The sequence below is a fragment of the Hippoglossus stenolepis genome, chromosome 2, assembly GCF_022539355.2.
Source record: "Hippoglossus stenolepis isolate QCI-W04-F060 chromosome 2, HSTE1.2, whole genome shotgun sequence".
Classification (NCBI taxonomy): Eukaryota; Metazoa; Chordata; class Actinopteri; order Pleuronectiformes; family Pleuronectidae; genus Hippoglossus; species Hippoglossus stenolepis.
This window is the reverse complement of record NC_061484.1, coordinates 3,380,899-3,395,869: the sequence shown is the minus strand read 5'-3', so window position 1 is coordinate 3,395,869 and position 14,971 is coordinate 3,380,899. Positions and strand designations below refer to the sequence as shown.

Genomic DNA, 14,971 nt, shown 5'->3' with positions numbered 1-14,971 from the left:
GGGGCTAAAGACTCGATATAGTTTGAATAGTTTGGGTCGTGGAGTTGAGTCGTCCTTTAAGGACCACGTCTCTGGGACAACCTTCCTGAAGACCTGAGGGGCAGCAGAGGGTTGATATTTATAACCGCAAACAGAAAGCTACCATTTCCCCTCCTTTTTACTTTAGCTTTCAATTAATTTTAATTTGTCCATTTATTTATATTTTAGCCTGTTTTATTGTTTGGTATATATTTATATATAATATACATTGTTGGCACATTTACGTGTTTTGTGCCCATGGGCACCTGTTGAAGTCCTGAAGATTGGTGAGAGCGTTTTCTCAACTCCTAGTGTTCCTTATTTCTGGGTGTTGATGTCAAGTACTTTGTGTTATTTTGTTTGTATGAAACGTGCTATACAAACAGTGTGATTGATGACTGATAGGAGTTAGACAGTAGCTTGTTCTCATCTCTGCTCCGGGCTACATCAGCTGCTACCAGTACAAAACACTCTGAGGGGCTGCGTTGCATTCTGGGTAATGTACGCACCAGGTGTCTTGGGGGAAAAAAACAATGATTTCTCTGGTTTTGCTGCATTAAATATTGCCTCTTTTTTTTTTACTGAAACTTATAAGTGTACGGTACTTAATCTGAGGAGCACTATTACAGCTCAGGTCAGACACCCTCAACTTGAACCTTATTGGCTTGTGACTGTTCCATGTCAAATATATCTCATACAGGCAAGCTATCATGTAAGATATATTGAACGCATGATAGTACAGGTTGGCATAAAGTTGGGAGTTTATGAATTTAGCTGAACTTTGTGTAAAACTGCTGGAATGTCCCTTAATCAACACTATTACCCACGTAACATTTGTAAATATATACACACAGAACTGTCCAGGTAGGAACAGTTCTACAATCTGTAAAACATCACAATGTTAGAGGCCACGTTGAGCAAAATTTTTATTGACTGAGAAGAGCAATCACAAATGATGACAGACTATACAACCCCACCAGCATGCCAGCGTTTTCATAGAAACTGTACAATGTGAAGGAATGTATGGATCAGGAATACACCGTTATCATTATCAGAAGAAACAAAACAAAACGTTTACATCCATATGTTCTGGTACAGTACAAGTTGCTTTCAGTTTAGTGTAACAGGTCAGTTGTGTTTCTCTAGTAGTCTCATGTGACCCTTCGTGTCACTGAGGTCTTTCTGAGAGGGTCACTGGGTAAAAACACTGAAGGCCTGGTCAGTTTTTTTTATTTCCTCCTCACTGCCAGTTTCTGTCTGCGGGTGAGGCCAGACACCGACGAGGTCTCCGGCAGCAGCAGACGGTGCCTGGCTCAGCCGCCTCCTGTGCTTTCTCCGGTTCTACTCCACACTTACTTCCTGACTGCGGGCTACGAGTTATGAAGCTATCTGAGGGGGAGCGCTGAAGGGGAATGATGTACATTAAGGCAAAGGGGAAACAAACAAAAAACAATAAAGACTAAAATAGTAATGCTTGTCGCCGTTTTACTCCACATGATCGAAGTCAATGCTAAGGCCTCATGGCTAAACGGAATGAGAGTGCCAATACTGATATTCACAGGGTTTCTTATCTCCAATTTTTAACATTCAGTCCCCTCCAATTAGGAGGTCAGTTTATTTGGGGGGTGGGTGCGTGCAGATGTATGTGAGTGACCTGTAGAAACAGTCTCTACTACAACAGGGCTAACAGAGACGTTAGTAGCGAGAGTAAGCCCTTGATATTACAGATGACTGCTCGTGCACACAGGGCATGCTAATGACAAGATTGAACATTAGTCGATACATAAGGCAGCTTATTTCTATACCCTTGTACTTTTTACTCCCCTGTTCACTTTGGTCCCACTCACCGCTTAAAGAAAGCGAGTGGGTTAATACATTTAGGGCAGGGAGGGAGATGCTGAACAGCAGCTCTGAATGAATTCTTTTAACAAGGCAGGTTCTGGTAATTCTATCAAAAGACAGCGAGCAAAGTAGGCAAGCAAAGCCATGGGAGGGGAGGGGGGTGGTGCGGTGGATGTGGTGGGGCCCGCTATGAAAACAACAGCTGATAAACAGTGATGTGAATACAGTCACGTCACACAACGATTGATACAATTATATAAAAAAGGCAAACAAAAGTTGATTGTACAGTTGCTTTTCCACATGTACTTGATACTGAGAGAGGAAGACACCATTCTGGAAAGGTGGAGGGGGGTAATCTCTTCAAGCAGCAAAAAAAAACGACTGGGAGGAAAGGAGTGGGGGAGTAAGGTGCTACATGGCACAGCTCAGTGTGGGGGTGAGGGGGTGAGTGGGGATGGCAGGGTGGTGTACGATGGTAAATCGTGTGCAACCAATGAAATGTTGAGCAGGTGGGGAGATGCTGGACGGAGTGGCGGGTGGGGAGGAGGAGGGGAGGAATTGGGGTAGGGGGTCTGCTGCTACTTCTGCTGCTGCTACCAATGCTGACGGAGAGGTGGGCTGGATACCGGGGGTGTGTGAAGACTACGAGGCAGGAGCTAAGGCATGAGATGAATGAAATGCACAACCAAGTAAAAACAAAGAAGGCAGAAATGGTGGACGCAGGGCGGGGGATGAGGGCAGCGGCTGAGGAACACACAGGGGCGGAGGGGTTTTAGACTCCCTCGACGCCCCCCCCCCCCCAGACACGAAGGCCTCTTTTAGTCTTTCCAGTCTTTCTTGATGTTGAGGTTCCACTCCCAGGACAGGTGGTCGTGCTTGTCATCGTCGGTGAACGTGGATTTGATGACGTAGTTGCCGCGGGCCATCAAGCCTGTAGGAGCTTCCTCCACCGTGGTCAGGAAGTCGTATTCATTGGGACGAGGCCCGTAGCTGCCAACCATGTAGTCGGATTTATCAACTGTTAACAAACGGAAAACAATGTTGAGACACTTTATTTGTCTACATCAAGAATGAGCACTAAGTTTGTGTGCAGACTTTAAATTCACTGAGTGAGGATTAACAAAGTCACAACCAAAGAAATCATTGATAAGCATGAAGAGTTGTTCCTGAGAGGTAACTGTCTATCACTTGCATGTGTGGTCGAATAAAGGAATAGTATTGACACGTCTGACTTATTATCAGATATTTGACTTGGATATTATGGAAACAGGGTGAGAGAAGAGCAACGACATACAGTAAATGGTCTGAACCAGGGATCTGCTGCTCCACTGGTATCCGTCCTAACCAATCAGGTCGTCCCGTACATTTTGAAAGAAACTATGAAAGGGAGGGAATTTTAAAAATCTCTGTTTGTCTGTATGTCTCACATATCTCGAGAACACTAAATGATCCCTATTTCTATTTGATGAAGCTTCTAACACGTGACAGACGCAAAAATAAAAATAAAAAACCAAGAAAACAAATATCTCCCGGTGAAAAAGCGGTGACACACACATAGAAGACACCACAAGAGCCCCTGGGCCTGCCACGCTCCCACTCACTCACACACACACAGACAATCAGACAGTGAAGCAGTCACAAAAGAAAACGATAATGTCAATGAGGCGGTATGACGAAGTAGTTTAAGAAGCATAGCAACGGGTTCCACTGTGGCTCACCGCTGCAAAACTATTAGTGCTTCAGGATCAGAGCAGAAGTTGGTTTTGTATCGTCTCCTGTCTGGGTGTGCTTCTTTCACACTCCTGCTGAACTGCGCTCACTTTACACTTTAACAATAAACACCAACACTCATTACAAGTTATTAGGACCTGAACAGGACTGAAGTTTACTTTGTGTTTGTTTGATTCGCTCCAGAGTTTATGGGGCATGCATTGAAACACATTGAAAAAAATGCTCACAGCCAGGACATCAGTGTTGAGAACTGATACTGCACTAGTCATACCAATACTGATAGGGCCTCTGTTTGCTCTCAGATCAGTGTCCACATGACTGCGTCACATCAGCAGATCTGTCCGCTCTGACCAGTGTGGCTGTTCTCCTCTGACCTTTCTCATCAGCAGAACAGCTGCTCACTGGAGGTTTTGTGAACATCCCAGGAGATCAGCACTTCCAGAAACACAGACCAGCCTGAAGTCACTGAGATCCCATGTTAACTCATTCTGATGTTTGAACATTAGCTTCAGACCTGTATCTGCTGGATTGGATGTAAGCACTGCTGCCACATGATTGGCTGATTAGTTCATGGCATGAATAAGCAGGTGTACATATGTTCCTATTAAAGTGCTCAGTGTATGTACTATAATCTTAAGTCTAAAATCTCACATCCACATTTGCTTCTTATATTCAATGTGTTTTCATTATTATTTCCATACTTACATTTATTGATAATATATTGTGATAATTGATGAGCAAAAAAAAGTCAGAGATACAATTGGTTCCTTAGTTACAGAAAATACTATTAGCAATCGTAAGTACGAGCAGAGATTTGTTTTCCTGGGCTGACGTGACCGATAAGAAGGGAACAGGAAGCGGATGTTGGGGACTTGTTGGCGTCATCATAGCCACAGATTTTTCTATCAAAATGGGGCCAGCAGCATTTTTAAAGTTCTCCATTTTTAGGGGCTCGTAAACTCTGGAGTATTGTGCACACCAGACAAAAATAAAGCAAAAAAACCCTAAAATGTATAGGTGTGGATACAAAATACAAAATGTGAACAGACCTGTGGAGGAAACTGTTTGCAGTGGCACTGAGGACCACATTTGAACACATTTAGCATCTAAACTGAATGCAATAAACATTTGCAGGTACAGTTTTAAGTTGTGCAAGATGCTACAGCTGTAAACACACCTAACTGACCAGCCTACAAACTGAAAAAGGTAAATAAACCTTCATTTGTTTGGGAGCTCATTTAACAAGATGTGCAACATAAGACAGGTGTTCATGCTTGTGGACACATAAGATAGAAAGATACTGTTAGTTTTTGAAAGTTAGGACTCTTTGTGTTGTGCAAAATGCTGCTGTCTGGTATTTAGTCACTGTCACCTTCAGCCAAGGAAAGAACTGATTTGATTGGCTATACTCAAAGGATATTTTTATATATCCAGGCAGAGATCGCATTATAACATCATTATGGAACCCAAAATGTTTTTAACGCAGCACATATATGCATTTAATAGAACTGGATTTTAGGAAGACTAATGACAATGCATTTCCAGGTGATCATCTGATACTCAGTATTTAACTGGGCAGATAAATTCATGCGGAGCAAACACAATATGTGTAGGAGAATAAGAAGTGTGAAAAAGTGTTTACTCACTCTTCATTCCTTTCCTGTATGTTTGCTGCACATACTTCAGACCCGAAACAATCTCCCTATTCACCTGCAGAGACACACCCACACATTGTTAAAGACATATGGCAGAATGACAGATGTTCTGTATTTTGGTACTAACCTGAGGAATAGAAAGACTTGAGCAAAAAAATGCACAAGAAACATTGTAGAATGTCAGAATTAAATCAAAAAAGACTCCAGAAGTGTTTTGTGGCCTCAAACACTTCACCCACCCCTCCAGTAGTGAGTAGATAATGAGTGAATTTCCATTTTTCAGTGAACTATCCCTTTAAAATCTGCATACATAATCTGTGACACTATTTTCAGAGATTTTTCTCAGAGCCCACAGCAGACTCAGCAACAGTTTACTGTTCTTCATATGTTCTTGCTATTCATAAATTAGTGTTCAGCACCACATTCAAGTTGCTGCCTTTTCTATGTGTTACATACTGTGATGGCATTGGCAGTAAAACAAAGTGCTAGTTACAACATGTAAACAAGCAATTTGTTCAATGACACAAATACCAACATCATTATTAGTGTCACATTAGATTAACCCTTACTGGTGTAGCAGGCTAGTCATATTTTCAACATGGCAACAAATACGAGGGTCAGATATACATGGAATGCTATGGAACGTCATTGTGTGCATATCATTGTTGCTGCAGCAGCTCTCACCTTAAAGCTGATCATTATTTTGTATTCGACTCCCTCCTTTAGGACAAAGGCCTGCTTCTTAAAGGGTTCCAGGTCTCCTGTTCGAAACCACAGAGGAAAATAATTCTATTCAATATTATTTGCATAGCACCAAATCATAATATACATTATCTCAAGGCGCTTAACTTAGAAGGTCGAGACCTTAAAAAGGATTAACAAAACCAACAGTTCCCACAATGAGCAGCACTTTGGCGACTGTGGAGAGAAAAAACTCCCTCATTAACTGGAAGAAACCTTAATCAGAACCAGACTCAATGTGGGCGCCCATCTGCCTCGACCTTTTCCTAAATGTTTGAGTGCACCTTTAACTAGAATAGTACTGAGTAGAGCAAAACCACCTTATTGCCAATAGCCCCCTTAAATTCAATCAAGCTGCACCAAACGCCACAAACTCAGATATCAGCTCTCTAAATTTGCCAGACATATATATTTAAAAAAAATGCTTTATCTCACAATGTTAAATAAAGTGATAATAAATTCCTGGATCCGCCCCAAGATGTAGACCCACACAAAAATTGAATGAGTTCTTCCCTGACCCATACCACATCCTTCTACTTCGTTTAGTGGTTATGTGTCCTGTGGTTTTTGCACAATCTCGCTTACAAACAAAAACAAACAAACAGATTATAGCACATATACCTGCTCACCTGCACTCACAAACAGGATGAGCACAAACATCCACTGCATGCCCATACACAGGGAGTCCATTTCTAGCTTAAATGTTTTGCACCATCACCTGAATTGATCGCTCTATACAAATAGTTCTAATGTTTGTTTTTGGCTTGTGACACATAAAACATTGCCTGTGCATATTCAGAGGGATTTTTGTTGAGTCCTGCATGTGATGTCCTCTCCCTGGGTTTCCTTCTCTTCAGAGTTTCACAGGGATCCACCATCAGACGTGGGTTGGCTACCGAAATCGGGTTTCTACACAGCCGATTCTCACCGGATCAAAATGCTGTACTGAAATACTTGTCCTGCTTACAGGAAACACAAACATCAGCACACGTGTCTAGTTAACATTACACTTAACTCTGGTGGCAACACACTAGGTACGTGGCTCTGGCAGCACTTTAGCCTGCAAGTAGCTAGAAGCTATCTCAAACTCAAGTCAACACAGCAACCAAATGCCAAAAGCTGAACTGTTTAAAGTGTGGTTGTATTTCAAGTGAAAGGATTCTGACACTGCGACATGCAGCAAATGTTTGAAAACAGTTTACAACTGCTTTGGAAAACCCAAACAATACCCAACCCTACATCAGACAGGTCTGTCATACAGAAGCTGCACTGATTCTTTTACTGGAACTGACCTAACTCACTGACTAAGTCTGTATGACTCATACACAGCAGGCGTGTGAGGGTTACTGCAACTTCAAACATAAAAGGTGCATGTCATCCCAATTCATCAATAAGATAAAAATCCTTCTGAAGCCATTTGCATCATCTGCAGGAACCTTGATATAGATTTAGCTTCATGCTTCTGTGGATATGAACTCTGACAGCCCAGGAACTTTGTTAGTGCAGTGAACTGGATGAACTGAAGCCTCACATATGTCACAACTTGTTTAGAGCATTCATTCAGGTTATAAACAACCACCTCTCGCTCACATCCATATTTGAACTTCAGTGACATTTATTAATGTTACTGATGTTTATATATCAGTTCTGTAAAGTAAATAACTTCTATTTTTGCATGAAAGTTAGAACATAAAGTTACTGGGTGTACTGAGGCCGAAAAACAAAGAGCAGATCATTTCTACTGTGAGGACAAAGTGCTCATGATCTACCCACTTGTGCAGGTCTCATGTTCAAGTTCAATCACAAAAACACTACAGTATCTTATTAACTTTATAGTTTTTGTATTATAAATAGTTTCATAGTTGAATAATCAGCATCACTCTAGGATATTTGCGATAAAATTAATGACATGGACTTGTATTTACTGAGTGGGTGGGCATTATATTTAGCTGAGAAAGTAGGAGACTGAGGAGTGATGCAGGGGAAGCGGGACACAGGACAGAATGTTCTGGATGGAAGCAGATCTAGGCCAGCTGGGGCATGAGCAGCTCTCACAGCTCAAGTCTTAACTGCCAGATTGTCGCTCGAGAATTTCCACAGTCATTCAAACCTTTGTAGACTGATTGATTTCTAAGCAGTGCGGGATGGAAACCAAAAAAAGCAGACACAGGGCTGAGTCAATAGTGATGCTATTTTTAAATGGAACAAATATAGTTTGTGACATTGTTAAGCAGAGAGTATAATCAGGTAAAAGATACAGAGGAGAGATTTCTGTGTTGAAATGTGTGGAGCACGTGCTGTTGATCTTTAGCTGTTCAACCTGGTCTCAAGTCTCAGTTCGGTTATTAATTTTTGGTTTGTTAATGACAACAATTATTTATATGTACAAGATCCAGTATCTATAAAAATGATTAGAGGGCAATAACCTTTCTACTGTATCAGGGCTCTGTGGTGTGACTTAAGACCAGTGTTTGCAAATACGACAAAAAACTGCCGCGATATATAACAAATTTACCACTGAAGCACCGTACGATAAAGTTTTGTGTGTGTTTGAAACACAGCCACTTTGTGTGTTGACAGTGATATGAGGGTTTGTGTACTTGCTTGTGTGTGATGTGAATTGATGAGGCTTTGCTATTCTACTTGGTAGTTGTAGTCTGTCGTGCGAGTAAAAACCATGTCCCGGTCTGCATGGAGTCTATCCAGACAGACAGACCTTTGTTCTCTCATTGGTGATTCAGACACTTTTTAAATCCAATATAAATATATATGTATATTTATGTTTGTATGAATAAAAGAGAGTTGAGCTGCTAATTTGAATATATTGACGTTTTTATACAGTTGTAATGTCCCTGCAATAAAGACAATGTTGAAAGCGCTTGTTAAGCTTTAGTATTTGTTGCCTAGAACGCAGCGTGTCATTTGCTTTTCACATACCTGTTTAATGCGCTATACGCATATGGGTATATGTTTACCCATGCTACAAAACTATCCACCTCTGTAGCACCAGTGCCACGTGTGAAAGAAAGTTGACATACAGCCCTGTGTATACAGAAGGCAGAACAGGGACTCACCTTGCAGGTCCAGGACCAGGGGGTTTGGAGCACTTTCACACATCAGAGACATCCTGGTCACTTGGACATTGGAGACACTGGGGTCTGTGACAGGAAACAGATGGTTCAATACAGAAAAATAATTTGCTCTCAGACATTACAATCTTAGACTCTAATTTATTACCCTGTAGGTTTGTGTAGGATGCTAGACACAGCTTACTTGACCTACTTCATCCTGCAACCATAACTTCCACGTGACAACACTTGAGTGGAAGCATGCAGAGACTTTAGAGCAGACTCCAAACATTTACAAGAGGGCCTGCAGCCGTCCAAGTGCACAGGCTCGAGGGAGCTGAAAGCAGAACATCTCTGCAGTAGCTGGGACAGACTCTGCATTAATTAAACTTCAGGTTATTCTCAGTCACACTGAAGAAACCTTCCATATTCACTGAGCCCGAATACTGATCCTCAGGGGCTCAGCATACCAGCAAATGATGCACCCACAGTTATAATGAATGTATGTAGAGAGTGTTAAGCTATACGAGGTGAAGGGTAAAGATGGTCCCTCAACTGTGGCTAATAAACGTTAACTCTTTTAGAAATAGGAACATGTTGTTGCCTGGTTAATGTGCTCTTTTCATAACAGAGTCTGTATTATTCACATATGGTGATTGCAGGCATCTCTTTTGTAAGGGGTGGCAGCTTTTTGAGAGTATTTGTCCCCAGTAAGTGTGAAGGTGATGGCTGCATGTCATTGATTTCGGCTCATCACCTTAAAAGCTCTGAATGTGGAGTACCAACATTCAGTGCTGTGAATCAGCCACACCCAGGAGGCGACAGGCACCAGAATTTGACAAGGAAGATGAATGCATGGAATAAATAAAGATGACATCTTTGGTTCTTCTGACGTAGCTTCTCTTTTTAGACTGTCCCCTAAGTGTCCAATGCTAGGACTGCAATGCAGAATGGGGAGTACTTATAAATTAACTATCGTCAGTCTGATATCAGAACACTATCAGATAAGAGCTGTATTACTCAGTAAAGTATCAATAAATATATAACCAATTTATAATGACATTGTGGGTTTGGAAAGCAAATAGTGAGCTTAACTAACACAAACCCATTTTCTGCCTAAACTTTAAGAAAGCTTAATTAAGAGTTGACTTTCCGGAAACTAGCTGAACCAAAACGATCCCTTCATATGCATCATTTTATCTGACTGTGTTTATGTGACGCTTAGTATTAGCATAACTTAATATAAACACATCTTAAAATATTGAAAATTAAAATGCAAGGAAAGAAATTACAATAAGATTTTCCCTAAATTCTTCTGCTACAGATGAAACCACAAGATAAGGCTAATCAGAGGCATCCATACCAGCTCATAAGCAAAACAGAGAATGTGCTCCACAGAAAGGTACATTTAGCCAAATCCCATTTCACCCTTAGTGCTTTGCCGTTTTGCGCGCGTTCACGCACGTGTCAGGGGTAGGCTGTCTGTCCACCTGTTGGGACGGAGGGGTAGGGCCAAGGCGGTAGGCTTTATAGCCCTCCAAACTGAGATTTTCAAGACCCTCACTTCAAACTGAATGTATGCGAATGCCGGCAGAAGCTGAGAGAGCCCTAAATGTAGTATTTTCTCCTTTAATAAGGATTTAAAAATACGATAATGATTGTAATATCTTAGTTTAATATCATTTCTAATGTATTATGGTCCTTTTAACAACAGCCTTAAATAAAAGGTGAATGCGCTAAGCGTTAGCATCTTGCTTAATCCTTTTTTTACATGATAATCCATTATTTTCACCTAATTTCCTTATCGCATTAAAAACTAAGTAGGGCCAAGGGGTGAAATGGGATTGGGCCTTAGAATTTATGCACCTACTCTACCAGTCAGCGTTTGGTTTAACAATCACAAATTTCCTGATTCTAACTTTGTCCTGTCCACCACCCCTCCTCCTCTTTCTCTATCACACACCCACACACAGAGCATTACCAGCCACAGAGACCCCAGCGCCGAGCAGGGCTTCCTTATATTTGCGTAGGCTTTCATCATCCTTATCCAGCTCGTGGATTTCTTGCACCGTCTTTTGGGCTGGTGGCTTGTAGTCCAGCGGCTCTGGCTCCTCATTTTCGGCGGCGATGGCTGCTAGCTGCTCTGGAGTCACCTCATCCTCAGCCATGTCTGGACAAAGATTATGTTCAGGGGAAGGGAAAGACATGGGACATTAAAAGGATATAGCAAAAATATAACAGGTAAGGGTTGAGAGGAAAAAAGAGGAATAAAAAAATTGGAAAAACTGTTTGAGATGGACAACATGGCGTTAATTCTTCTCTAATTCCCTGAAAGACACTTGCCTCTTTGAGGAAAGGTTGTAAATCACTGGACAAACAGATGACCACAGCAATGATGTCAGCGAGGAATGCTGATGGAAAGCGTCCAGCTTACTGGATGTGCTGCTGCTCTGTGAGGCTATGCTGGTAACACAGCAGCATCAGCATCAGCATTTCTCTTTATGCTGCTGTTGATGACCGAACTCTGCTATGTGATATCATCTGTACATATTTCTCTGAAATTACATCACCGCCTGGAGAGTTGAGAATGAGGCGTCATGAATCACATGATGCAAAGCCTCTCCCTCCAGGGGTGGTCCTTCACAGGCCTAGACATTATTTAGGTCACAAAAGAAGGACTGTGTTCCTATGGTATTTTTATATCTCCTTACATTATAAGTATTGCATGCTACTTATTACTTTAATGATTATTTTTGACTGCCCTCTTGCTGCTGTAACGTTGCAAATGTCCCCACTGTGGGACTAATAAAGGATCATCTTATCTTATCTTATGATTCGTCACTTAGTTACATTCTCCTGCATCAACTTAATGTTAGCCGTTTATTTTTTAAATTGTAAAATCCCTAACATATGTGACTCTGAGGTTTCCACCTCTATCCCCAGTTAAAAGTTTATTTCTGTAGTTTTTCCTCCCCCTTGCCCTGTTAAGCCCTGTGAGGCAAATTGTACTTAGTGAATATGGCTTATACAAATGCATTTGATTGAGTCAAATGATTGATTCTAAACAAATCTGATATTATTATAAATTGTAATCTGATAAGCAAAGATTCTATGGTTAACACTCTTAAAAAACATGAGGATTTGTTGCTTTGTTCTACTTTTTATAATTGTAAACTTTATATCTTTTTGGTTTTGGGCTGTTGCTGGTCAGACCAAACATGTTATTGGAAGATATTACATAGGACTTGAGTCAACTGTGTTGGACAATTTAAATTTTCTATTGTTTTATGGACAAAATGTTTACCTGACTGATCAAGAAAATCATTAGTTGCAGTCAGGGGACAATAACTGTGAGCCAAGTATTATTTGACATCAGTTTACATTACACAACAACAGGAACCACAGATATGCTTTCTGCAGCCACTGTTAGACAAGTAAATTGTAGTGAAGCGATAGAAAATATTTGTTTTGGAGCATCTCTGCTTTTAATTTTGACAGCAAGAGTAGAGATAAAAAGGGATGGTGCAGGACAGATAGGAGATGACATGTAGCAGAGGACCTGGGCCAGATTTAACCCAGAGCCACTGCAGTGTATGAGGCCTCACCTTTGATAAATGGTATGTGCTAAACCAAGAGAGCTGACAGTGCACCCCACAGTGCCAAAGTTTAAAAGCACGCTCTGCTGCACAACTTACTGTATATCTAAAATAAAACGTCAATTATTGATGGACACTGAAAAGCTGGACAGAGGAGACAGATATTGCTCTGAAAGATTTATTATCTAGAGTTGGCATAACTAATGTACATAACATCTGTAAAATAAGGCTGGGGACCAGTGAAAGACGTGCAGAGACCAGATACAGATGCCCCCATCTGGTGCAAAGTGAGAGTCAATGAGCAAACCTTTCTGCGGGTCTCGCCTCCGACCTGCCCAAACTTGCAGCTGTCGGAGGAAATATCTGAACGCAGTGAAGGAGTGATCTCTAAGTGGTTTTAGTCTGTAGCTAATATGTGCCTGAGCAGGTGCCCAAAACCTGCGCAAAAATGTCCCCTTTTCCTATTTAAGTTGTCCACCACTATGTGCATACATTTTTGTACCTGAAAGATGCATTAACAAGTGATTAATTTGTTTCTATATTCAAAGTGTAGCTCAGGTTAAACAACAATGGTTGTCTTTGATGAAATCTCACTTTAAATGGTGCATTTTAATAAGAATGTGGCTTCAAATATCATTGAGCCTGGGTGGAATGATCCAGTGAAGATGGCAGGCAGTGAAGAATCCAGGCTCTTTATTGAACATCCCTTGGATCTCACACAATGAACTCCAGTCTGCACAACTAAATTTAGAGCCAAAATGTAGATCAAGACCGTTTGGAATGGTGTGTGTGTGTGTGTGTGTGTTTAACTTCTGCCATTAAATCCCCTGTCACTGTGATTTAAAAAAAATCAAGGATTTCCATATCCCTTTACCTAAGGTAGAAAATCATGTGTAGACAGTAGCAGAACATGCGTCTGAATGATTTCCTATGGTTTATCTAAATGTACCACTCAATCAGTCTCCTTGGTCAGTGTCCGGTCTGACTGGTCATCTGCTTTGTTTGCACAGTGCAAGGTTCACAGGGACATGACTTAAGATGGATCTGACCAAAAGATACAAGGCCCCATTCAGTTCTGCAACACAAAACATCAACGTTAAGATATTTCAGGATTGGACTGGAAGCCAGTGTGACAGGCCCACCCCACCCAACTGCTCCCCGAACAAGACAGGAAGCTAGAAAGTTCTAATCTCAGCTGTGACAAACAAATCCGTGTTTCCTTTAAAAACACGAGCTGTGCTGACATGATCGTGGCCTCTTCTCTGAATTATGTTACGTCCTATATTGCTGTCAAGAAGCTAACCGCAGCTGCCACAGCAATAAAGCAGCTGCTCCCCATCATGTCTGTGGGGGGGGGGGCGAGCTAACACTGCCCATGTAGACCGGCATCTCTTCAGACACACCGCTGCTTCTGACAGCTCGCCCGGGTCAGCGGCAGCTCTCTGCAGTCTGGGTGATTACATTTAGATCCTGCACCGGGACTGAACCTCTCTTGACGCAGACCCTGACACAGGGCGGGACTGAGCGCAGACAAGAGGCGAGTTGCTGCTCCTATGGGAACAATCCAGACACGCTAACGAGAGCCGGCGGCTAACGGTAGCTCGACAAGTTCTCCCCAGCTGACGGGGGCAGAGAGGGACTGGGCGGGTTTGAGTGACGTGCTGCGGCCCCAGTCCCTCCAGTCCCTCCAGCAGCGCGGTTTCCTCGCGCCGCTGCATGGAGGACTCTTACCTTAGTGTTATTGTTGGTCTCAGGTGCCTCTGCAGTCAGTGCGGTCTCTGCGCTCCGGTGCAAGTATGGCGAACAAGGGGCCGGCGCCGCCCCGCGCGCTGCACGCGCAACACGGCTCCCGGAGATAGGCACGCGCACGCAGGTGACGTACCGAGCGGTGCCGCGCGCCGTCAAAGATCATGGTTCGTTGTGTATTTTGTGCACTGATGGTTTCCAGAGACTCATTCATTGACACCAGTTCCCTCTCTGTGTGGGGTGTGCACAGACTATACACAGGTGTACGAGAACAGACTACAGGGTGGGGTGACACTGATCACTCTTTTCTTCTCACCAACATTTGACCTAATCAGACCACAAAGATATTTACAACTAATGCCTTGTTGCATTTGCCCCATGTCTGATGGCGGTATATGACATCCTACAAACTCCACATGTACAAAATGTAAGAGCAACAAAATTATTTTTAAAAAGGCTAAAAAACTACTGCATTCTTGGTCTGGCCTGACCTGGAGCTTGTTATAGTTAGCGCCCCAAGTGTCTAGGGGAGCGGTATCCCAGGTTGCTCCTTCCTGCAGGAGGGCTGTACAAC

At 42.3% G+C, this 14,971-nt stretch overlaps 1 protein-coding gene across 1 annotated transcript; it reads right to left on the bottom strand.

Moving 5' to 3' along the window:
- Positions 1 to 931: 931 nt before the first annotated feature.
- LOC118125496 (rho GDP-dissociation inhibitor 1) lies at positions 932 to 14,511 on the bottom strand. The gene is made up of 6 exons (XM_035184139.2): positions 14,383 to 14,511; positions 11,037 to 11,225; positions 9,062 to 9,145; positions 5,931 to 6,007; positions 5,238 to 5,301; positions 932 to 2,878 (listed from the first exon to the last, which is right to left on the bottom strand). Exons 2-6 carry the CDS (start codon positions 11,221 to 11,223, stop codon positions 2,679 to 2,681), a joined length of 612 nt encoding a protein of 203 aa, XP_035040030.1. The 5' UTR covers positions 11,224 to 11,225; positions 14,383 to 14,511; the 3' UTR covers positions 932 to 2,678.
- Positions 14,512 to 14,971: the final 460 nt, after the last annotated feature.

Excerpts from the sequence above, each read along its gene's own strand:
- LOC118125496 (XM_035184139.2), bottom strand. The coding sequence starts at position 11,223 with ATGGCTGAGGATGAGGTGACTCCAGAGCAGCTAGCAGCCATCGCCGCC. Across the intron at positions 9,146-11,036 it reads CGCTGGGGTCTCTGTGGCTG|ACCCCAGTGTCTCCAATGTC; the intron begins GTAATGCTCTGT and ends TTCCTGTCACAG. Across the intron at positions 5,302-5,930 it reads AAATAATGATCAGCTTTAAG|GTGAATAGGGAGATTGTTTC; the intron begins GTGAGAGCTGCT and ends GTGTCTCTGCAG.